General features: G+C 44.1%; 1 protein-coding gene across 1 annotated transcript in view; it reads right to left on the bottom strand.

Moving 5' to 3' along the window:
• The window catches only part of LOC129698639 (inositol polyphosphate 1-phosphatase-like), a 33,226-nt gene that overhangs the window by 7,319 nt on the left and 2,190 nt on the right, over positions 1-23,717 (bottom strand). Inside the window, exons 2-3 of the mRNA XM_055637768.1 lie at positions 19,360-19,420; positions 15,312-15,512 (exon numbers count right to left, since the gene is read on the bottom strand). Of these exons, the coding sequence (XP_055493743.1) occupies positions 15,312-15,512; positions 19,360-19,420 (262 nt within the window). The remainder of the gene's footprint in view (positions 1-15,311; positions 15,513-19,359; positions 19,421-23,717) is intronic.

Below are 23,717 nucleotides of genomic sequence, written 5' to 3'. Positions count from 1 at the left end.
TTTAGGACTGAGATAAGAAAATCATTTTTTACACAGAGAGTGGTGAATCTGTGGAATTCTCTGCCACAGAAGGTAGTTGAGGCCAGTTCATTGGCTATATTTAAGTGGGAGTTAAATGGGGCTCTTGTGGCTAAAGGGATCAGGGGGTATGGAGAGAAGGCAGGGATGGGATACTGAGTTGTATGTTCAGCCATGATCATGTCGAATGGCGGTGCAGGCTCGAAGGGCCGAATGGCCTACTCCTGCACCTACTTTCTACGTTTTTATGTTTCTATGTGCAGTAGGGATGGCAATTAAGACACTGGTCTGTTCCTCCTGCATGATGTGGGAAGTCAGGGAAGCCTCTAGTGCCCATGCGGACAATACCTGGGGGAAGTGCATCCAACTGCAGATCCTGACTGAGCACATGAGGGAAGCGGAGCTGCATCTGGCCAACCCCAGGATCATCTGGGGGAACGAGAGTATCACAGATAGGAGTTGAAATGAAGTAGTCACACCCGAGGTAGTTGCAGAAAGTAGGAAGGAAGATGATTTTTAATTTACTATAGTAAAAAGGAAAAAGGAAGATGAGGAGCCCGAAGGCTGAGGGAGAGCTGAGAAGGGGAGGAGACAGCAAGGGTTACCGGAAATTGGAGAATTCAATGTTTATGCCGCTAGGGTGCAGACTGCCCAAGCGAATATAGGGAGGGGCAAGAGGTTAAAAAGCAGGATGAGAAGGGTCGTGATCTCCAGATTACTCCTGGTGCCATGTGCTAGTGATGGTAAGAATAGGAAGAAAGGACAGATGAATGCGTAGGTGAGGATTCGTACAAGGTATAAGAATTCATATTCTCGGATTCTAGGGATCCATTCGGGGGCAAAGGTGACCTGAACAAGAAGGACAGGTTGCACCTGAACTGCGGGGGGGGGGGGGGGGGGGGACCAATATCCTGGCAGGCGGTTTGATGATGCTACTCGGGTGGGGTTAAACTAGATTAAGAGTGTGGTGGGATCCAAAGCAGAAATGAGACAGGTAGGAGGCTGTAAATCAGTACAGAAGGTAATGAAAGCTAGTTCAGTAAACATGATAGGCAGGAGCAGGACAGTGAACAGGGAAAGATGGTTGGATTAAATTGCATCAATTTAATGCTAGAGATCTGACAGTAAAGGTGGATGAATGGGAGTGGATAGGTATGTGAGACTGGTACATTGCAGCCATTACACAAACCTGGCGAAGGGAGGGACAGGACAGCCAGCTTAATGTTCAGGATAGAACTGATTCCTGGGATGGCAAGACTTTCATATGAAGAAAGACTGGATAGACTCGGCTTGTACACACTGGAATTCAGAAGATTGAGGGGGGATCTTATAGAAACTTACAAAATTCTTAAGGGGTTGGACAGGCTAGATGCAGGAAGATTATTCCCAATGTTGGGGAAGTCCAGAACAAGGGGTCACAGTTTAAGGATAAGAGGGAAGTCTTTTAGGACCCAGATGAGAAAATCATTTTTTACACAGAGAGTGGTGAATCTCTGGAGTTCTCTGCCACAGAAGGTAGTTGAGGCCAGTTCATTGGCTATATTTAAAAGGGAGTTAGATGTGGCCCTTGTGGCTAAAGGGATCAGGGGGTATGGAGACAAGGCAGGGATGGGATACTGAGTTGGATGATCAGCCATGATCATATCGAATGGTGGTGCAGGCTCGAAGGGCCGAATGGCCTACTCCTGCACCTATTTTCTATGTTTCTATGTTTCTAGAAGTGTTTCAGGGGAGATAGTGGTGGGGGTAAAATAGGAGGAGGAGTTCCTTCACTGAAGATGGGGGAGATCAAAGGTTGGTCCACAGTGGAAAGACAATCAAGGATTGTCAATCAAGGCGTCCAAGTGTACAGATACAAGTTATAGGACAGGCAGTGCAAGATAAAGTCCAGTAAAGTCCGATTTAAGATAGTCCAAGGGTGGCCAATGAGGTAGATGGTAGGTCAGGACCATTCTCTAGTTGGTGCTAGGATGGTTCAGTTGCTTGATAACAGCTGGGAAGAAACTGTCCCCGAGTCTGGTGGTGTGCATTTTCGCAGTTCCGTATCTCTTGCTGGATGGGAGAGGGGAGGAAAGGGAGTGTCCGGGGTGAGACTCGTCCTTGATTATGCTGGTCTCACCATTTGAAGACATTGCCTCTACTGCATTACGCATGATGCTATCACCCTGCTTTATCTCTGCATCAAGGTTCATCATGCTGTGTTTGCATTGCCTGAAATCTGATTCTGAATGAGTCAAAATTCCCATCAGTTAAACACTGGGAACACTAAATCTGTTGGCTCTGGTGCCCTTCCCTGTGTACGTCACCGATTCCTTCACCGTCCCCACCCACCCAAGTGTTTACAGTGTTATTATCCTACTTGACTTTGAGCTGACCTTTGATCCTACAACCACTCCCTGACACAGACTGCCTTCTCCTACCACTATAAGATTGCTCGTCTCCACCTCTGCTTCCACCATTGGCTGCAGAAACCCTCAAACAATCCTGTTTGATGCTTAAGTTGTTGGAAACTGAGAGAAGAGTTCCAAGCCTTCACCGCCCTCTCTCAGGCGGCATCAGTAGCATCACTCATTGTCTTTCAGTTTCTCTGCTACCGACCCATTGTGGACCTTTCCTTTATTCTCCACGCCACCTCTTTTCTAACCTTTCCTAGCACAGCTAACAAGTTATCAAGCCAAAACATTAATTCTGCTTCTCTCCCCACAGAGTTGAACCGCTGAGTACCCCCAGCCTTTTCTGTTTTCAGTCCTGAGTGTGCTTGGAACTGCAAAGTGCTGTGGTATTCTGAAGACTTTGTTTCCTCTGGAGACAATGTAATTGCTCGAGGAAGTAATTACAAAATTCTTGGCATCTTCCAAAGCAGTACATACAAATTGCATTTACTCACAAAACAATACCAACATTGAGAATTATCATACCCGAAGAATGTCTTCATATTACTTAAGCTAGACTTGGACCAAACTTCACCGTCAGAATCCTGTGTCACTATAATAAACCATCCCAGTTTGTTTCATTTAACTGATGGTGGGAGTACAATGCAGAGATGAGCATCTAGCCAGGAAAACAAACACCTTGCACACTACACTTACACGCTCAAGGGTTGCTATGTGGCTAAAGTACAGAGCTCCTTGTCTTAGAGACAAGAGACCTTCCACTAAAGATAGACTCAAAATGCTGGAGTAACTCAGCGGGACAAGCAGCATCTCTGGAGAGAAGGAATGGGTGATGAGAAGAAAGGTCTCGACCCAAAACATCATCCATTCCTTCTCTCCAGAGAAGCTGCCTGGCCCGCTGAGTTACTCCAGCATTTTGTGCCTATCTTCGGTGTAAACCAGCATCTGCAGTTCCTTCCTACACGGTCCTTCCACTAAGTCACACGGACAAGGGGAAGCAAAATATATAAACCAGACAGGTAGGAACGGCACAGTGACTCAGCGGTAGAGCTGCTGCCTTACAATGCCAGAGATCCCGGGTTCGATACTGACTACAAGTACTGTCTGTACAGAGCTTGTACGTTCTCCCTGTGACTGCATGGGTTTTCTAGCCTGGTCGTCTTATGTTAGGGTCTGTATCCATCTGCATTATACCTTTAAGGGATGTTCCATGGGAAAAGTGGGCAGTGCCCTTTGTATATAGTTGCATCATGTATGACAAGATACTGAAAGCAAAGTTATTTAAGACTGTGATTTTGGTGGGATGCCCCTATATAAGGAATGTCCATTGCTCTATTATAGTCAAAATTGCAGTCACAGCTAGGTCTGGATATTTTGAGAAGCAGTAATGATGAATGGGTGCGAGATGATTGCATTAGTTGTGCATAACAGCCACATTAGCTCAGAGGATTATTTTATTTTCGGCCCCTTCCGTTAATACTCTGCTGAAGTCTGGAATTTCTCCAGTCAGAGCACCGATGGGGACACGAGGCAATTTGAAATATGCTCCTACAGTGGCGTGGACATATTCAGGATGTGTGGATTAAAATTCCTCACTCATAGACCTCTCAGCATGTGGGATATCCATAGTATTTGAACACACGCCCTGGATATAGCGGCAAGGATTACACTACTGAGAAGCTTATCTCCTCTACAGTTGTTGAATGATTTATCTGTATTGATCTGATGGTACCATCTCCATCTGTTATTATATTGTATCTCAGAAATCAATCTGTCTTTGGGTTTGGTCCATATGGGCTGGTGCTCAAATCCTATCGAGGACCAGGATATTAGGTTTAGGGTTATTATTGTCACCTATACCGAGGTACAGTGAAAAGTTTAGTTTTGCATGCTATCAAATCAGATCAGATATAATACATAAATACAACCAAGTCAGATTCAAGTACAATATATAGAGCAAAGTGCAAGATACAGAGGGTAGAAAATAGTTTTGAGCATTGTAGCGCATCAGTTCCATAGACCAAGTCCAATATCTACAATGGGGTAGATATGAATCAGATAGTACCCTGACAGTGGAAGGACTGTTCAGAAGACTGATAACAAAGGGGAAGAAACTGTTCCTGAGTCCAGTGATGTGTGCTTTCAAACTTCTGCACATTCTGCCTAGTTTTTGTCCAATATTGTAGTCAGCATCTTGGAAAGGAGAGTTTCCCCCAAAATTCTGATTGGATTCTTCATAAAATTATGATTAATTGATTTTGCCAATGTTAAAGATAGATTTAGAGCTTTGTCCAATCCCATCAAATATTGTACTGATACAAATAACATCTGATGATAGGACTTCATAAAAACCAGCATATGGTGAACCATATGAACCCAATTTAATTGACCCCTTTTATATGCACCTGATGGAGATGCGTTAGATCTTAGCTTAAAACAAGAACATAGCATTTGCCTTCAATAGACGGAGGCTTTGAGTACATGAGTTGGGACATCATGCTACATCTCCACAAAGCATTGGTGAAACCACATTTGGAACATTATGCATAGTTCTGGTCACCACACGACAGGATGTGGTAACAGCATAGAATGTGCAGAAGTGATTTGTCAGGACCTTGACTGGAATGGAGGGCTGTAGTTATAAGGAGAGCTGCCAGAGGAGGTAGTTGAGGCAGGGACGATCCCAACATTTAAGATGCAGTTAGACAGGTACATGGATAGGACATGTTTGGAGGGATATGGTCCAAATGCTGGCAGGTGGGACTAGTGTAGCTGGGACATGTTGGTCAGTGAGGTCAGTTGGGCCAAAGGGCCTGTTTCCACGCTGTATCACTCTATGACTCTATGAAAGATTGGATAAGGGCTGGGATTATTCTCACGGGAATTTCGGAGGCTGAGTAGTGACTTTATATAGGTTAATAAGATTATGAAAGGCAAAGACAGGATAGATGGCCAGAGTCTGTTTTTCCCAGGGCAGGGAATGCTAATATGAGGGAGCAACGGATTAACATGAGAAGGGATTTTTTTTTAAAGGAAATTGTAGTGTCATGTTTTTCACACAAAGGAATGAGCTGTTAAACGAGGTGGTTGAGGCAGGTACAATTTAAAGACATTAGAACAGGTACTTAGAAAGGCAAGGTCTTGAGGGATATGGGCATAATACAGGCGGATAAGATTAGCATTGATAGGCATCGGAATCGGCATGGATGAAAGTGCTGGCTTTCATGCTGTATCATTCTCTGGGCTACAACTTCTGTGCTGATTTTTATTGTCCGAATGGAAGCTGAAAACACGTTTTTGTTCATTGCTTATGATCATTTCTCAATAAGACGTTTCAATTTGAGAGCTATTATTGGTTCATTGTTATGAACAGAGAACATAGAACAGTGCAGCACAGGAACGAGTTCTTCGGCCCTGACTGTCTGTGCCGAACATGATGCTGCGATAAACTGATTCCATCTGCTGACAGACAATCCATATATCCCTCCATTCCCTGCATATCCACATGCTGGTCTAAAAGCCTCTTAAATGCCACTATACTTGGTAAGAATCAGCTAACAGCAAAAAGTATAATGTTGGCCTCCAGAACAATGCTTTCAAAATTCCTACCACATTCTAATACGTCAAAGTATATCAGTCTCACTCTAACTTAAAAGTACATTGCTCCAGCGAAATAAATGCCAAAGAGAAACAATGATGGTGGTTTATATACAAAAAAGATACAAAGTGCTGGAGTAACTCAGCATGTCAGGCAGCATCTCTGTCGAACATGGATAGGTGGCATTTCGGGTCAGGACCCTTCTGCTGAATACTCAGCACTTTTGTGTTTTTTCAAAATAAATAACTATGCTGCCTTTATATCACACCTTCAATAGCAGTGGCATTACAGAGGAATATCGTCAAACAAAATGTGCCTATTTAATAATGTTCCGTTTAGTATTTAGGAAACATTAAAGTTAAACTTAAGATTTTTTTTCAGGATGGTGACAATGATCTTGAATGTTTTGAAATTTGCTGCCAAAAAAAATGACAGTATCAAAACGAAGAGAGTAAAAGCTGCCCCATACATATGAATAATTTTCTATATATGACACACTAACTAGGATTCTAAATTTGAACTGTGCTTTTCTGAGCCACACAGAACAGCCTATTTTCACTGCGATGCTCTGAGACAAAGGAGCAACTGTGTCTCATGACCATCATTGATAGCACAGTTACGCAGACTGCACCAAAGCTATCGCAGTTTAAATCAAATGAGAAGGCAAAGAGACAATTTAACAGTTCTGGTGGGCAGCCCAAAGCAATCATAATGTTTTTTCTATTGAAGCTATTTCAAGTCAGTATATGCAATACATTAGCGACCATAGATACAAAGACTTAGATACAAAGTGCTGGACTTTACTTAGCAAATATATTTAGGTTGTTTCCTCTCAGTGATTAAAACAAATGAGCAAAATAATTAAAATCTGCTTTAGATTCAGAATATCTACATTTAGATTACAATCTTGCCCTTGACAAATATTAGTTTTCCAAGGAGGCTTCAAATAAATTTAGATAACATTCTTTAAAATTGTGGCGTGATAGGCATCGTGTCATTTTACTGTGTTTATATTTACTCATTCTTCTATAGAAATAAATCGCTAACTAAAATAAAACTCACAATTTTAAGCAACAGAATCACCAAAGTTGGCTAATTGCTTGAATGAACAGAGTTCAAGGCATTTAATTTTTATTTAAAATGGAATTCTTAATAGGTTCCCAGTAAGATATGACAGTATGGCTGACATTATTTTGTAAGAAGTGCTTGGTGAGTTAATATAGATGCTGTTGACATTCACAGAAAGCTCACAGGAAGTGGCCCATAAATGCTTTTAAAAAAAATCATAGTACCTTTGCCCTAGATAAAATGGTGCGATTTCAAGTCTGAGCAGATTAGTACTGAAACAACAATCGCTTGTGACGTATACTTTACCTCAGTGCTGTTTATGTAATGTTAGGATAAAATTGGTGGTGCATCACAAAGTTGACAAAGTTAAGCTTTCAAAATATTTAGCTTTCAAAGTCATTGGAGCAGATGACCAGAAAAATGTCAGAACAATTTAATTCATGCATTGAAGATAGACACAGAATGCTGGAGTAACTCAGTGAGTCAGGCAGAATCTCTGGAGAAAAGGAATAGGTGACGTTTCGGGTTGGGACCCTTGTTCAGACCTGTCATTGCCAAGAGGCCAGAGTTGTAGCTGCACGGATATTTCAGGGGCTTGCAGAGATGAAAGAGGTTGCTGAGGTAGGGAGGGTGACACCATGGAGTGATTTGGAAACAGTGACGTATTTTTTAAACTTATGTCAATGTTTATTTAATGGGAGCCAAATGAGATCAGATGTGACAGATCAAAGGCATTTGCTATGAGTCTGGATAAGCCAGAGAGGTTTCAATGACCTCAAGTCTATGGAAAGGAGAATGAGGGAGCCGGGCTAGTAGATGAGAATAGTCAAGCCTTGAGATAATAAAGGTGTGGGTGTGGGTTAAGCAGTACATAGGCTGTGGCTGGAGGAGAAATACGCGATCTTTCAGAAGAAAATGTAGACTACACCCAGGGCTGCCAACATTGGGTGAGAGTTGGGAGTGAGAAATTGTGAGAGACCAAGCCCGAGGGAGCATAGCGACCGGGGGGGGGGGGGGGGGGGTGTCCCCCTCCCATTGGAATTGTGCAATATGGTGCATACTGCAGCGAGTCTTTTAACTTACACTTGAATACAATATATATGCTTTAAATTGGATTGGAGCGTTTTTGAAGGGGGGCAGGCTGTGCGATCACTGATCACTGGCCTTGGGGGTACCCGGTGAGGGAGTGGAGCAACCGAGTGGGGAGAGAGTGTGGAAGAAGGGTAGGAACATTTTGAAATTTGATGTATTAAAATCATGTTTTAGTGCACTGTAGAAGTATGATTTCAATGTTTTTTGTATGAGGTATTTTTAAGAGGTCATTTTTTAAGGGGTAACACAAAGGGTGATGGGTGTATGGAACAAGCTGCCAGAGGAGGTAGTTGAGGCAGGGACCATCCCAACATTTAAGAAAAAGTTAGACTGATACATGGATAGGACAGGTTTGGAGGTATTGACCAAAAGCAGGTGGCGTAGCTGGGACATGTTGGCGGGTGTGGGCAAGTTGCGCTGAAGGGCCTGTTTTCACACTGTATCACTCTATGACTACATTATACCTCCACCATGCATAAATGCTTCAAAATCAAGTGACCGAGTTTTATTGCCATATACTCAAGCATAGAAACATAGAAAATAGGTGCAGGAATAGGCCATCGGCCCTTCGAGCCAGCACTGCCATTCAATATGATCATGGCTATTCATCTAAAATCAGTACCTGTTTTTTCCCCATATCCCTTGATGTTGTTAGCCCCAAGAATTAAATCTAACTCTCTCTTGAAAACATCCAGTGAATTAGCCTGCACTGCCTTCTGTGGCAGAGAATTCCACAGATTCACAACTCTCTGTGTGAAGAAAGTTTGTTCTCCATCTCAGTCCTAACTGCCCCCCCCCCCTTTATTCTTAAACTGTGACCCATGGTTCTGAACGCCCCCAACATCGGGAACATTTTTCCTGCAGTTACAGTAAGTGAAATTCTAACAGGCAAGCAAGATGCTTTCTCCAACCACCCCCATTTGAAGTCCACTATCTTCCACCGTATCTACTCAGCAACCACTGGTTGTCCTCCAGGATGCACTCTCTCTCCTCTCAACCCCCATCTCTCTCTCCCCCTCTATCTCTCCCCTCCATCTCTCTTTCCCCTCTCTCTCTCCCTCTGTCTCTCCTCTCACCCCTCGCTCGCTCCCCTGTCTCCCCTCTCTCTTCTCTCTCCCCCTCTCTCTTCTCTCTCCCCTCTCTCTCTCTCCTCTCTTCCCCTCTCTCTCCTCCCCCTCTCTCCTCCTCTCTCTCGTCCCATCTCTCCTCTCTCTCCCCCTCCCCTCTCTCCCCTCTCTTTCCCCTAACTCCCTCCCCTCTTTCTCCCCTCTCTTTTCCCTAACTCTCTCTCCCCTCTCTCTTCCCCCCCTAACTCTCTCTCCCCTCCTCCCCCCCCTCACCCTCTCCCTCTCTCTCCCCTACCTCTTTCCCCCCTCTCCCTCTTCTCTCTCTCCATTCACCCCCCCCCTCTCTCTCTCCCCCCTGTCTCCCCCCTGTCTCCTCCCCTCTCTCTCTCTCCACCTCCCTTTGAGAGTCTGTCCCTTCGGCACAGAGACTCTCGCGGCAGCGGCGCTTCCGACGCTTCCGACGGCCCGGGACACTCGCACTGTCCGGAGTGCTCCATGGCCGAAGCTGCAGCGAGCGACTCGCTAGTCGCGCAAATACTCGTCAGCCCCGCATACTCACCAGCCCCGGCTCCCCGCATCTGTATCCGCCCGCTGCTTCCATCCCTCTCTCAGCCCCGACTCTCCAACACCCGCGGACCATGCAGTTTATCCGAGTTTTGACATTTTTGTTGATCACAGAATTTCTCACCACAGAGCGTGAGAAATATCTGATCAGCGTGAGGGCGTGAGAGTTTGCTTGAGGGCGTGATTCTCACGCTCAAAGCGTGAGAGTCGGCAGCCCTGCTACACATGACAATATGCCACAAAGGTTGTGACCAATGCTGCTTGGTTTCCGAATAAACTTCTCCGTGGATAAAAACCGGGAAGTGCATTGTAGTTAGCAACTTGCTAATGAAAACAAAGGGCCTGAATGGTAGGCCTAGAGATTTGAGTGTACAGTGTCAATGCTTTAACAATAACTGATCTTGAACCTGTTATGATGAGGAGGAAACACATGCTTACACTTCTGCCACACCGCCAAAGCATACATCTCATACTGAATCAGAATCAGAATCAGAATCAGAATCAATTTATTTGTCATTTGGACCCCTGGAGGTCCAAACGAAATGCCGTTTCTGCAGCCATACATAACACACAAATAGACCCCAGACACAACATAATTACATTTAACATAAACATCCATCACATAACTGTGATGGAGGCCAAATAAACGTATCTCTCCACTGCACTCTCCCCCCCCGATGTCAGAGTCAAAGTCATAGCCCCCGGCTGGCGATGGCGATTGTCCCGCGGCCATTAAAGCCACGCCGGGTGGTGCGAGGTCGCACACCGGGTCTTGGTGTTGGTGCCCCCGGTGTGCGCTCGCAGAGTCCGCGGCCATTCCAGCCGCGCGGGGCAGCGGTGTCAGGCCCCGCTCCAGGAGCTCTTCGACCCCGCAACTCGGGCGGGAGAAGTCGCCACCGCAGAAGCCCCGAAAAGCGGTCTCCCTCCAGGGAGCCGTGGGCCCCCGGTGCCGTCGTCCACAGACCCGTCGCCGGAGCCTCCGACTCTCCGGCAGCAGCAGCAGCAGCAGCAGCAGCAGCAGCAGCAACAGCAGCAGCAGCAGCAGCAGCAGCAGCAGCAGCAGCGCTCCTCCACCGCTCCGGACCCGGCCAGCTCCGCGACGGTGAGGTGAGTCGACACCTGAGTCCCCGGTCTCTTCCTGTTGGAGGCCGCTCCTCGTTACGGCCTCAACGACGACTGAGACCCGACGAGAAAAGGTCGGGTCTCAGTGCAGGGAGAGATTCAAAAAGTTCCCCCCCCCCCCTCCACCCCACCCCCACCCCCCCACACACACACCCCAACATAAAATAACAAACACTACATAAAAAACACAGACAAAAAATAATAAAAACGCGGACAGGCTGCAGAGGCCGCTGCTGGCCATGGATGATGATACTGGGACATGTAAATAAAGTGGGGGACACCAAGAATGGCTAAGATGAGGCAGTCAGTACCTTAAAAGAAAACTGGCTCCAACTTATTCCACTCTTCATGTAGAAAGGAACTGCTGATGCTGGTTTACAATGAAGATAGGCACAGAATGCTGGAGTAACTCGGCGGGACAGGCAGCATTTCTGGAGAGAAGGAATGGGTGACGATTTGGGTCGAGACCCTGAGTCTGAAGAAGGGTCTCGACCCGAAACGTCACCCATTCCTTCGATCCAGAGATGCTGCCTGTGCCGCTGAGTTACTCCAGCATTTTTGTGTCTATTGTATTCCATTCTTCCCCAAATCTTGATCTAGCTACCCATCGCCACCCAATCCAACCTCCAGACAAAAATGCTGGAGAAACTCAGCGGGTGAGGCAGCATCTATGGAGTGAAGGAAATAGGCAACGTTTTGGGTTGAGACCCTTCTTCAGAGTGATATGAGGGTGGGGGGGGGAAGAAGAAGGAAGAGGTCGAGACAGTGGGCTCAGGGGGAGCTGAGAAGGGGAGGAGAAAGCAGGGACTACCTGAAATTAGAGGTCAATGTTCATATCACTAGGGTATAAACTGCCCAAGCGAAATATGAGGTGCTGCTCCTCCAATTTACGGTGGGACTCACTCTGGCCATGGAGGAGGCCCAGGACAGAAAGGTCGGATTCGGAATGGGAGGGGGAGTTGAAGTGCTGAGCCACCGGGAGATCAGGTTGGTTATTGCGAACCGAGCGGAGGTGTTCGGCGAAACGATCGCCAAGCCTACGCTTGGTCTCTCCGATATAGATCAGCTGACACCTAGAGCAGCGGATGCAATAGATGAGGTTGGAGGAGGTGCAGGTTCTGCCGCACCCGGAAAGACTGCTTGGGTCCTTGAATGGAGTCAAGGGGAGCGGTAAAGCGCGCATGGGCCCTGCGCTACAAAGCCTGCCTCTTTGTAGGGTACGTCGAACAATCTTTGTTCGAGGCGTACCAGGGCCCCAACCCTGACCTCTACCTCTGCTACATCGACGATTGGTTTGGTGCTACCTCCAGCACCCACACACAACTCATTGACTTCATCCATTTCACCACAACTTCCACCCGGCACTCAAATACACCTCGACCATTTCCGACATTTCCCTACCATTTCTTGACCTCACTCTCTCCATCGCAGGTGATAGACTCCTGACCGACATCCACTATAAACCCTCTGACTCCCATGGCTATCCGGACTACACTTCTTCCCACCCTGCTTCCTGTAAGGACTCCATCCCCTACTCCCAATTCCTCCATCTACGCCGCATCTGCTCCCAGGATGAGGTGTTCCACACCAGGGCATCGGAGATGTCCTCATTCTTCAGGGAACGGGGGTTCTCCTTTTCTACTATAGATGAGGCTCTCACCAGGTTTCCTTCGCTCCATAGATGCTGCCTCACCCGCTGAGTTTCTCCAGCATTTTTGTCTACCTTAGGTCATAAGATCATAAGTTTAATGGAGTAGAATTAGGCCATTCAGCCCATCAAGTCTACTCCAATATTCAATTATGGCTGATCTATCTTCCCCTCTTAACCACATTCTCCTGCCTTCTCCCCATAACCTCTGACACCTGTACAGATAATCCAAAAGAATTATAAAGCCACTGTTAATAAAATCTCCAACTCCCCTAATGAGCCTGCCTTTAGTTGCCTCAAACCAAAACGTATGGATATAATTTTAAAAATATAAGCACAGGCAACAGCCCTTCATACTCTAGCACCAATGTGTATTAACGTTAAAAGGTCATTGAATTTATATGGAGCCTTTGATGTTGAAGAATGTTCGATAGTGCTTCTCAGAGATGTAATTAAACAAAAATAAATGCTGGAGCAAAGAAGAGGAAGTGAGTGAACAAAGAGAATTATTTGGAAGGCACATACTCTCTTTAAAAAATACAACTGAGTGACAAATTGCAAGAAGCTAATTTGCAAATCAAGCAAATAACCACATTGGTATAAATACAAATTCTACCAAACTGCGAATGTTTGACATTTAATGAGAGTGCAGGTTCCTGTTGTGGTTACAGATACGTGGAGGTTGTTTTTGAAGGGTTTCTTTTGGGTAATTTGTTCCAAATTAAAACCAAGCTTACTGTGAAAACTGCATCAATTGGTGTTCATTCGAGATTTTTCAATAAGTAACAGTTCAATAATATTTAACCATTCAAAACATTAAATAGACAAAAGATAGACACAAAATGCTGGAGTAACTCTGGAGAGAAGGAATGGGTGACGTTTCAGGTCGAGACCTTTCATCAGACAATGTACTGTACACTTTATGCAACATTTTGCAATCCTTTTGAATGGCTTAATGGTTTAGTTTGCTTATAGTATTTGCATATTCTTTAGTATTTGCACTTCAGCTTTCCTAACTTGTTAATCAACTAAACTCAGAAATACATATGTGTAGAAGGGAACTGTTTTTTTGCAAAGATAGACACAAAGTGCTGGAGTAACTCAGTGGGTCAGGCAGCATCTCTGTAGAAACAGGATGGGTGACATTTTGGGTCGGGAGAAGGGTCCTGACACAAAACTCCACCCATCCTTTTTCTCCAGAGATACTACCTGACCCGTTAAGTTACTTCAGCACTTTGTGTCTATCTTCAGAAATACATATTCTACTTATTTGAAATTATGGCACAACATTTCAGCAGTAACCAAATTTCAAAAACATGCCACATACTGTAATTAACTTTGAGGTCGTAATGAGGTATTGAATAATTGCAAGGTGCCTTTCTTTGTAAGGAACCGCTGTCATGATTCCACCGTGAAGTATTGTTACTTTTTAACATTAAAGTTGAGCTCGCTTTTTAAATGAAGCAACATTACTGTCAGGGCTTTCCAGTTCCCAGTTTTCTTTACTACGCCACAAATTATCTTGCAGGTTTGAGCAAATAGTTATCCATCTTTTGGATTCTTGACCAGTCAGTGAGTGTATTCAAAGGTTAATTCATAGAATGCTTAGGAAGGAACAGCAGAGGCTGGTTTAAACCAAAGATAGACACCAAAAAATCGGAGTAACTCAGTGGGTCAGCGTCACCTATTCCTTTTCTCCAGAGATGGTGTCTGACCTGCTGAGTTACTCTAGCATTTTGTGTCTATCTTTGATTCATATAATATTGAACGCTGAAGGATGCACACTATATGGGGATCGGGCAATGCCTTGTAAAATGGCAGTGAGGCATCCTCCTGCTTCTATTTTGTTTTAACTTAAATTCGTTTTTTTGCATGCAAAGCAACCTTCCTAATCTCAGTTCAGAAAGAACATTTTGACTGCATTGCTTTTATGTTGGCGCTGAGTTTAACGTATAAATCCAGTGCTTTTTTATAGACACTGTAGGTCCTGCAACAGTTGGTGATCCGTCTGGCAAGAATATTCAGTGAATTCACTTTTTACCATTTATAATTCTATTTGTGAAAATGAATGCTAAAGTTAGACAGTGAGAGTAACATCATATCATTCCTTGCTGTAGGTGTCTCTGGTAGTTCATCATCCTACAAGCTGCTCAAGGGCCTCACTTTCTAATTTAATTTTTTGGTATTCATAAAACTTTAGTAATCATTTTGTTATATTAAAAATTCCACCAAAAAAGTCAAAATTTTAACTTCTTGGATGTGCTGGCAAGCTGTAATGTCACAAAAAAAAAAACATTGCCTAAATCTGACAACTGGAATTCAGCTTTATGTACTCTTATTCCAAATCAGAATTTAGCTTATTTTAGTTTAGTTTACAGTGCGGGGCCCCTATGGCTCACCGAATCCACGCCAACCAGCGATCCCCGTGCAAGAACACTATCTCACACACACACTAGGGACAATTTACACTTATACCAAGCTATTTAGCCGACAGACCTGTACGTCATTGGCGTGTGGGAGGAAACCGGAGCTTCCTGGAGAAAACCCACGCAGGTCAAGGGGAGAACGTACAAACTCCTTACACATAGCACCCATAGTCAGGATCGAACCCGGGTCTCTGTAAGGTAGCAAATCTCCCGCTGCGCCACCGTGCCTCTATATTACTGAAGGCTCTTCTATTTTATTTATTGGCAGTTCACCATCACTTTTATTTGCATCTACATTTGTGTTCGTTGACATACCTATAGGATCAACCCAGAGGGCCATAGTATCCTGTGGGATTTCTGCTGCCAACTTTTCCAAATCGGGATCTTCAATCGATACACCACAATGTACAATTGAGGCCAACAGTTCAGCTGCTGTCATGTTACCATTTAGCACTTTGCTCAGTAACTCTGCTGTACCTTCCTCTGTCGTACAAACTTCAACTTTAATCTTTTCACCTAAAGAGGGAACAAAAAACAAACTGTTGGTGATCAGCATGACGAGAATTCTCAGCAAATTAATTTGTTTCTGTTTTTAATTCTGCTCACACTAATTTATGCTAAAGATGGGCAGGGTAAAGGTAACAGCTGTAAAGCAGAGGGTCATATCTTTGTGAGGCTTTGCTGTGTGTGAATTGACTGCCGTAAATGCCTAAAAAAGTATTGGTGCATTTGAATAATAAGATACAGTTAAGTGCTATAGGATCCATCGAAGTCATGAAAGGAGTAAAACAAACAAGTTATTTTTCCAGATCATCTTGATTTTGCATCAGGGTTTATAATACATTACATAGAAACATAGAAAATAGGTGCAGGAGGCGGCCATTCGGCCCTTCAAGCCAGCACCGCCATTCATTGTGATCATGGCTGATCGTCCCCAATCAATAACCCGTGCCTGCCTTCTCCCCATATCGCTTGACTCCACTAGCCCCTAGAGCTCTATCTAACTCTCTCTTAAATCCATCCAGTGATTTGGCCTCCACTAGCCCCTAGAGCTCTATTTAACTCTCTCTTAAATCCATCCAGTGACTTGGCCTCCACTGCCCTCTGTGGCAGGGAATTCCATAAATTCACATTAAGATTTATTGACAAAGGATTGGCACACACATTTATCCTAAAGTAAAAACAACCCATAAGCAACAACTCTCACAGAAGTCATTTAAATCATTTTGAAATGTAAATGATTTCATACGTAAAAGCAAGTACATGGAAAATATTCACATTGCAGAGCTTAGCCCCAGCAATTCTTATCTCCCAATTTTCCTACGTTCTAATAAAATGAACGCACAACTCCAGTCTATGTAAAAGGCAGCATTTTCCATGAATTTTTCCATAATTAAAATGCTGTAGAAATGCATTAAAGGAAGATTGGCAGTGAGGAAAACCTACAATTCATTTTGCAAAGACATTCAGACTGACAATCCAAATGAGGTTCACGGCACACCCATGACCAAGGAAGTTCTAAAGTCATTGAGTGATACTTGCCACCATGATTCCAGTATAGTGCCAATTTTCTGTGGGTTCCCAGCAGTTGCCAATGTACCTCAAACAGGTTGATCTGAAGGGGGATCAGTGACATTGTTCATTTGAATGGAGAGGACTGGGTCCAAGGAGACTGATAAATTTCAAGAAAAGTATATATTTTTGAATAAATCTACTCTGTTGAATGAGCTGTAGCTAAGTTTTAATCATGCATGAAGCCACAATTACTGCTTAACAACCTCTCTACCCCTGAAATAAATTGTATGTATTGATAAATTGATGTATTCAAGAGAGAGTTAAATATAGCTCTTAGGGCTAACGAAATCAAGGGATATGGGGAGAAAGCAGGAACGGGGTACTGATTTTGGATGATCAGCCATGACCATATTGAATGGCGGTGCTGGCTCGAAGGGCTGAATGGCCTACTCCTGCACCTATTTTCTATGTTTCTATGTATGTGTGAATTGTCATTCAATCCGTTGGATAATTCTTCTAATTTTACTTTTCAAAGTTTGCTTAAGATATGTAAGCTCATATCATAATGGCATTTGCATGTTCTGATATTTTGTTCTGTAAAATGTTTAGAAAGTTATGAAAAATCGGAAATTTTTAACTTCCTGATTTGTTGGCAGTAAGAATCCTTCACTCTTGGCCTACTCATGGCAATGTTTTTTGCGCACCAGGGGTCTGCTAAAGCAGACAGCTGACAGCAACTGATGTCAGGAGAGGGGGGGGGGGGGGGGGGGAAGAATCTTGCACAGAAAGAGCTGGACCATTGAGTGTGGCTTTCTTCCAGTTAGTGGCACAGTTGTGCAAAATCTGAGCCATACCACATTATTTCATATTTGGAAATTACTTTTCCAAATCTGTACATACATCGATTTCATGCTAATTTCTGTTGCTAACCTGTTCTGTGTTTATGTTGGTATTCATTTTTCAAGCGAGAGTTAGATTTAGCTCTTAGGGAATCAAGGGATATGGGGAAAAAGCAGGAACTGTGTACTGAAGAAGGATTTTGGCCCAAAACATTGCCTATTTCCTTCGCTCCATAGATGCTGCCTCACCCGCTGAGTTTCTCCAGCATTTTTGTCTACCTACTGATTTTGGATGATCAGCCATGAACCATAAAATCTCTAATGCATTTATGCCTGCATCCTGATCCTAGAGTAAGGCCACACAGTTTATAATCCTCCTTTATTAGCATCGTTGATTCTTGAGATTAATTAAAAATGTTGCAATTTAATTGTCAAAAGGGACAAGTATGGCATCACTGAACTTTGCAGTAAAATAGCAAATCTTGCTAAACATTTTGGGAAGAAATATCAATTTAGGATTTACTGGTAACATTAATTACTGAAAATATTACTTATTCTAACCTATATATTGGATAGTATTCATAATCTGACCTATATAGTATTCATAATCAGGTAACCACACTGTGAATTATTAGAGTTGATTCCTGAGTCATAGAGCCATACAACATGGCAACAAGCCTTTCGGACCACCAAGGCTGCGCTGGACATCATACACTAATCCAACCTTGTTTAATGCTCCCATTCTCATCAACTCTGCTATGATTTTACCACTCACCCATATACTGCGTGCGATTTACAATAGGGCTATTGTCCTACAAATCGGTCTGCCTATGAAACCTGGGAGCGAACTGGAGCACCACGAGAAAAGGCAGCCAGCCACAGAGACAACATGAAAACTCATTGCGGACGCAACCCAAGGTCAGGATCAAATCTGGGTCTTTGATACTGTGAGGTAACTGGCCTACCAGCTATCCCATCGTGGTACCCTTTCTGGAACACATTTATTGTTCAAGTACACATACCCACACGTAGAGGTTAAGAGCAAGGTAGTATTCCTGCTAAGTAAATGGCGAAGCTGGGGTAATTTGTAATGATTCACAATATTGGTATCTCTCCATCATCTCGAAAGACTGGCCAACTGATATATCAACATTTTTTATGTCTGAAGAAGGGTCTCGACTCAAAATGTCCCCTTTTCCTTCTCTCCAGAGATGCTGTCTGACCTGCTAGTTACTCCAGCTTTTTGAGTCTAACTTCCGATTAAACACGCATCTGCGGTTCCTTCCTACACATTTTTCATGGATTCCTTTTCGTAATTTTAAATGGGAAGAGGTCTAAAACTCTTGATGAATAAAAATAAGGATCATATGGATGATATTAGTCACACTGTGCATTGGCAAATTCACCAATTTACTAAGTAATCCATTACATCCAGAGCCTTCTTCAGACTTATCTTCCCAACCCAAAATGCCACCTATCCGTGTTCTCCAATGATGCTGCCTGGCCCGCTGAGTTACTCCAGCATTTTGTGTCTATCTTTAGTATAAGCCAGCATCTGCAGTTATTTTTTATTCCACCACATTCTAGATACTTTAGTTTAGTTTAGTTTAGAGGTACAGCACAGAAACAGGCCTTTCGGCCCACCGGGTCCACGCTGACCAGCGATCCCCGCATATTAACACTATCCTACACAAACTAGGGACAATTTTTACATTTACCAATCCAATTTACCTACAAACCTGTACGTCTTTGGAGTGTGGGAGGAAACTGAAGATCTCAGAGAAACCCACGCAGGTCACGGAGAGAGTGTACAAACTCTGTACAGACAGCACTCAGAGTCGTGATCGAACCCGTATCTCCGCTGCTGCAAACGCTGTACGGCAGCAACTCTATCGTGGTGCCACTTTGCCGCCCTGACTCCCTGTTACTGACACTACAGGTTGTTCACAGCAGAGAGATTTTGCTCCAAGGTTTTTGGGGAAATAATTCAGCTTGAGATTTTTACTTACCCAGACTGTTAGTGAATTCATTTGATTCTTCACCGAAGATGTGATCTTCCAGTCCTGGAAACTGAATAATTGACTGTTAAATATGATTACTTATGCCACATGCACATTGATATTATTAATTTACAAGTCAGAGCTGTACAGCATGAAAACAGGTCCTTCGGTATGCCTTGTCCATGCCGACCATGTTGGAATACAGGCCTAGTCATATTTGTCTGCATTTGGCCCATATCTCCTCTCAACCCTTCCTATACAAGTATCAAACCAAAATACAAAATTAACTTGTTCCTAATATAAACTGTTTTCATTACAATTGTGCATCAGATCTTTAAGATATAAGTACAGGTATTTAAAATAATATGTATGAGAGTTCGGGAGAATAGAAAAGGAGTTAATAAAGTAGACACAAAATGCTGGAGTAACTTGGCTTGTTGATCTCAACCTCGGTCTGCAAAAGGTTTCCGACCCGAAACGTCATCTATTTCCTTTCTGCAGAGATGTTACCTGACCCGCTGAGTTAGTCCAGCATTTTGTGTCAATCAACGGTATAATCCAGCATCTGCAGTTCCTTCCAACATGGGGGTTAATACAGGCAGTGGCGAATCTAAAAATATTGGTTGCCAGGAGACAAAGGGGGCCCACTTCATCAGGGGCCCACTTGCCATCGGGCAAGCTGACATCCTGGCCAGTCCGCCACAGAATACAGGGTCACTCTAAATGGATGATTGATGGTCAGCATGGAGTCAGGGGGACAAAGGACGTGTTTCCATGCTGTATCTCTCTATTGCTATGACAACGCTCTTTTTCTAACCTCAGGAAGCAGTGAGCCAATCAAGTTCAAGTTCAAGTGAGTTTATTGTCATGTGATTGTGTCTTCTGATTGTCCTCGAATTTTGCCGGTGGTAGCAATCAGAGCTTGAAAGGATGGAGGCACAATTCACACCAGCTTGTCTGGAGGGCCGAGTAATAATATCTCGTGTTAATAAGAATAATGAGTAAAAAACAAACTGCTGGGGGAACTCAGCAGGTCAGGCAGCACTTGTGGAGGGAAATGGACAGACAAGGTTTTGGGTGATGACTCTTCTTCCTCCACAGATGCTGCCTGATCTGCTGAGTTCCCCAGTAGTTTGCTTCTTTCATGTGTTCATAAGTTCATAAGAAATAGGCCATTCGGCTCATCAAGTCTATTCGGCCATTCAATCATGGCTGATCCATCTTTCCCTCTCAGCCCCATTCTCCTGCCTTCTCCCCATAATCCCTGACACCCTTAAGGGCCTGTCCCACTTGCCGATTTTCTCGGAGACTGCTGGCGTCATATCATGGGCGCCAAAAGATTTTGAACATTTCAAAATCTAGCGGTGACAAAAAAAATGTTGCAACACTTGAGGAAACACCGTGCGTAAATACATCATCACGCCGCGTCACGCCGCGACTTTTTCAGTGACCTGATACGTCAGTCAATGATGCCGGCAGTGGTCGAAAAAATTGCCAAGTGGGACAGGCCCTTTTCTAATCAAGAATCGGTTAATCTGCCTTTAAAAAATACCTCCACAGCCATCTGTGGCAATGAATTCCACAATTTGCTAAATTCCAGCATCTGCAGTCTCTTGCGTCTCCATTAAAGGTGTAACATTTAGCTGGGATGAAAATGGGTTCTATCATGTTTTCAGATGCAAATTAGTCTGCAGGTTATCAGTCAGCATCTGAGCCGGAAGGTTCAGGTTCAGCAGTGACAGTGGTGCAGAAACTGAATTTGAGAGATCAGAACAATTTGCCTAATGGTTGCGACAATTCTCTGAAGTGTAGTGATATCAGGAGGAGCAGGATGCTCCAGATGGCTCCATGGGAAGATAAAAAAAAAGAACCTGCTTCTCACCAATGTCCACTAATTAATTCCATTGAGACCCACACTGTGCTCACATTAAACAGACTTGGTTAAGAGATTTTTAAATGGAAGTTAGGCTCCTCATTAGCATCTACAGACAGCCTAATGCTTTTTTATGTTCGACTGACGCTGGAAATCCATAATGAAACATGATTTGCTGGCAATACTCAGTCAGAGTGTTGTGGAGAGAGAAAATTAGTTGTTTTTTGAAGCCAGAGCACTTTGGATGTCATCGGATGTCAAGGATGTGGTCACAGAGTCTCATGTCAATATGGGCACTGGAGACATTTCAGGTGACCATTTGGATCGAGACCCTGAAGAAGGGACATGAAACATCATCTATATTTGTTCTCCAGCGATGCTGCCTGACCTGCTGAGTTAGTCCAGCACTTTGTGTCCTTTTGTATATTAACCAGCATTTGCAGTCCCTTGTTTCTACGTAGCACTGAAATCAGTGTTTATGCGGTCACTTCTTGTACACAGGTGCAACAACTGAATCTCAGTGTGTATTCAGCATCAGAGATTCACTGCAAGCTCCAAAAATGTTCAATATGTGTATTTCTGAGTCACATTATGGAAACAAACAATAGTGCCTAAAAACTGGACCATCTGTTCATGGTTCGGCTGCAAAGATGAAACATGAAAGCTTTTCTACGCATTTTAGATCAATCTGGTCATCCTTTTCCTGTTAATTAATAACATCATGTCATAAGTGATAGAAACAGAATTAGGCCATTTGGCTCATCAAGTCTACTACGCCATTCAATCATGGCTGATCTATCTCTCCCTCCTAACCCCATCAGATCGACATAGACTACAAGACCTACACCAAACCAATTAGGAGCAGACGAGGGCATTCGATCCAATTTGTGATCCCAGCTACAAAGACAGATGTGTACAGCAATTCGTTCTTCCCCCGCACAATTAACGCATGGAATAATCTCCACCCAACTATAGTTACCCTACCCGACCAGATGCAACTAAATTTAAAGTAGCTATTTCTTCCCAATAACCCCTTCTGGCTTAAGCCCTCCCTTCACCACCTCCAATTTAAATTCCATTTGGAATATTTTGGAGGACCAAGAAACCAAGAACCAAGAACCATTCTCCTGTCTTCTCCCCATAATCCTGACACCCGTATTAATCAAGAATCTATCTTTCGTGAGAGTTAGATTTAGTTCTTAGGACTAATGGTATCAAGGGATATGGGGAAAAAGCCAGAACAAGGTACTGATTAAAGCAGATTCCCACCTGCTTTAAAAGGGCATCAATCATAGCGGTGCCCAAGAACAGTAAGGTGACGTGCCTCAATGACTATCGACCAGTGGCACTAACGTCAGTGGTGATGAAGTGCTTTGAGAGATTGATCATGGCGCAAATCAACTCCAACCTCAACAAAAACCTGGACCCACTGCAGTTCGCTTACCGCCACAACAGATCAATGGTGGATGCGATCTCGCTGGCCCTCCACTCCGCTCTGGACCACTTGGACAACAAAAACTCATATGTCAGGCTGTTATTCATTGATTACAGCTCGGCATTTAACACAATCATCCCCTCCAAGCTGGTTACCAAACTCGCAGAACTGGGTCTCTGCGCATCCCTCTGCAACTGGATCCTCAACTTCCACATTCACAGACCACAGTCTGTTTGTATTGGTGGAAATGTGTCAGCCTCCATAACAGTCAGCATGGGAGCACCTCAAGGTTGCGTGCTCAGCCCCCTGCTGTACTCACTCTATACTCATGACTGCGTAGCCGGTCATAGTGCGAACTCCATCATCAAGTTCGCTGACGACACCACTGTTGTGGGACGAATCACTGATAGGGATGAGTCAGAGTATAGAAGAGAGATCGAGCAACTGTCCATATGGTGCCAGCACAATAACCTGGCCCTCAACACCAGCAAAACCAAGAAACTGATTGTGGACTTTGGAAGGAGTAAGATGGGGACCCACAGTCCCATTTATATAAATGGGTCAATGGTTGAAAGGGTCAAGAGCTTCAAATTCCTGGGGATGCACATCTCTGAAGATCTTTCCTGGTCCGAGAACACTGATGCAATTATTAAGAAAGCTCATCAGCGCCTCTACTTCCTGAGAAGATTACGGAGAGTCGGTTTGTCAAGGAAGACTCTCTCTAACTTCTACAGGTGCACAGTAGAGAGCATGCTGAACGGTTGCATCGTGGCTTGGTTCGGCAACTTGTTGCCCTGGAGAGGAAAAGACTACAAAAAGTAGTAAACACTGCCCAGTCCATCATCGGCTCTGACCTCCCTTCCATCGAGGGGATTTATTGCAGTCGCTGCCTCAAAAAGGCTGGCAGTATCATCAAGGACCCACACCATCCTGGCCACACAGTCATCTCCCCGCTACCTTCAGGTAGAAGGTACAGGAGCCTGAAGACTGCAACAACCAGGTTCAGAAATAGCTACTTCCCCACAGCCATCAGGCTATTAAACTTGGCTCAGACAAAAC

Source organism: Leucoraja erinacea, chromosome 7 (genome assembly GCF_028641065.1).
Source record: "Leucoraja erinacea ecotype New England chromosome 7, Leri_hhj_1, whole genome shotgun sequence".
In the NCBI taxonomy this organism is placed as follows: Eukaryota; Metazoa; Chordata; class Chondrichthyes; order Rajiformes; family Rajidae; genus Leucoraja; species Leucoraja erinaceus.
This window is presented reverse-complemented; position numbering and strand designations above follow the sequence as displayed.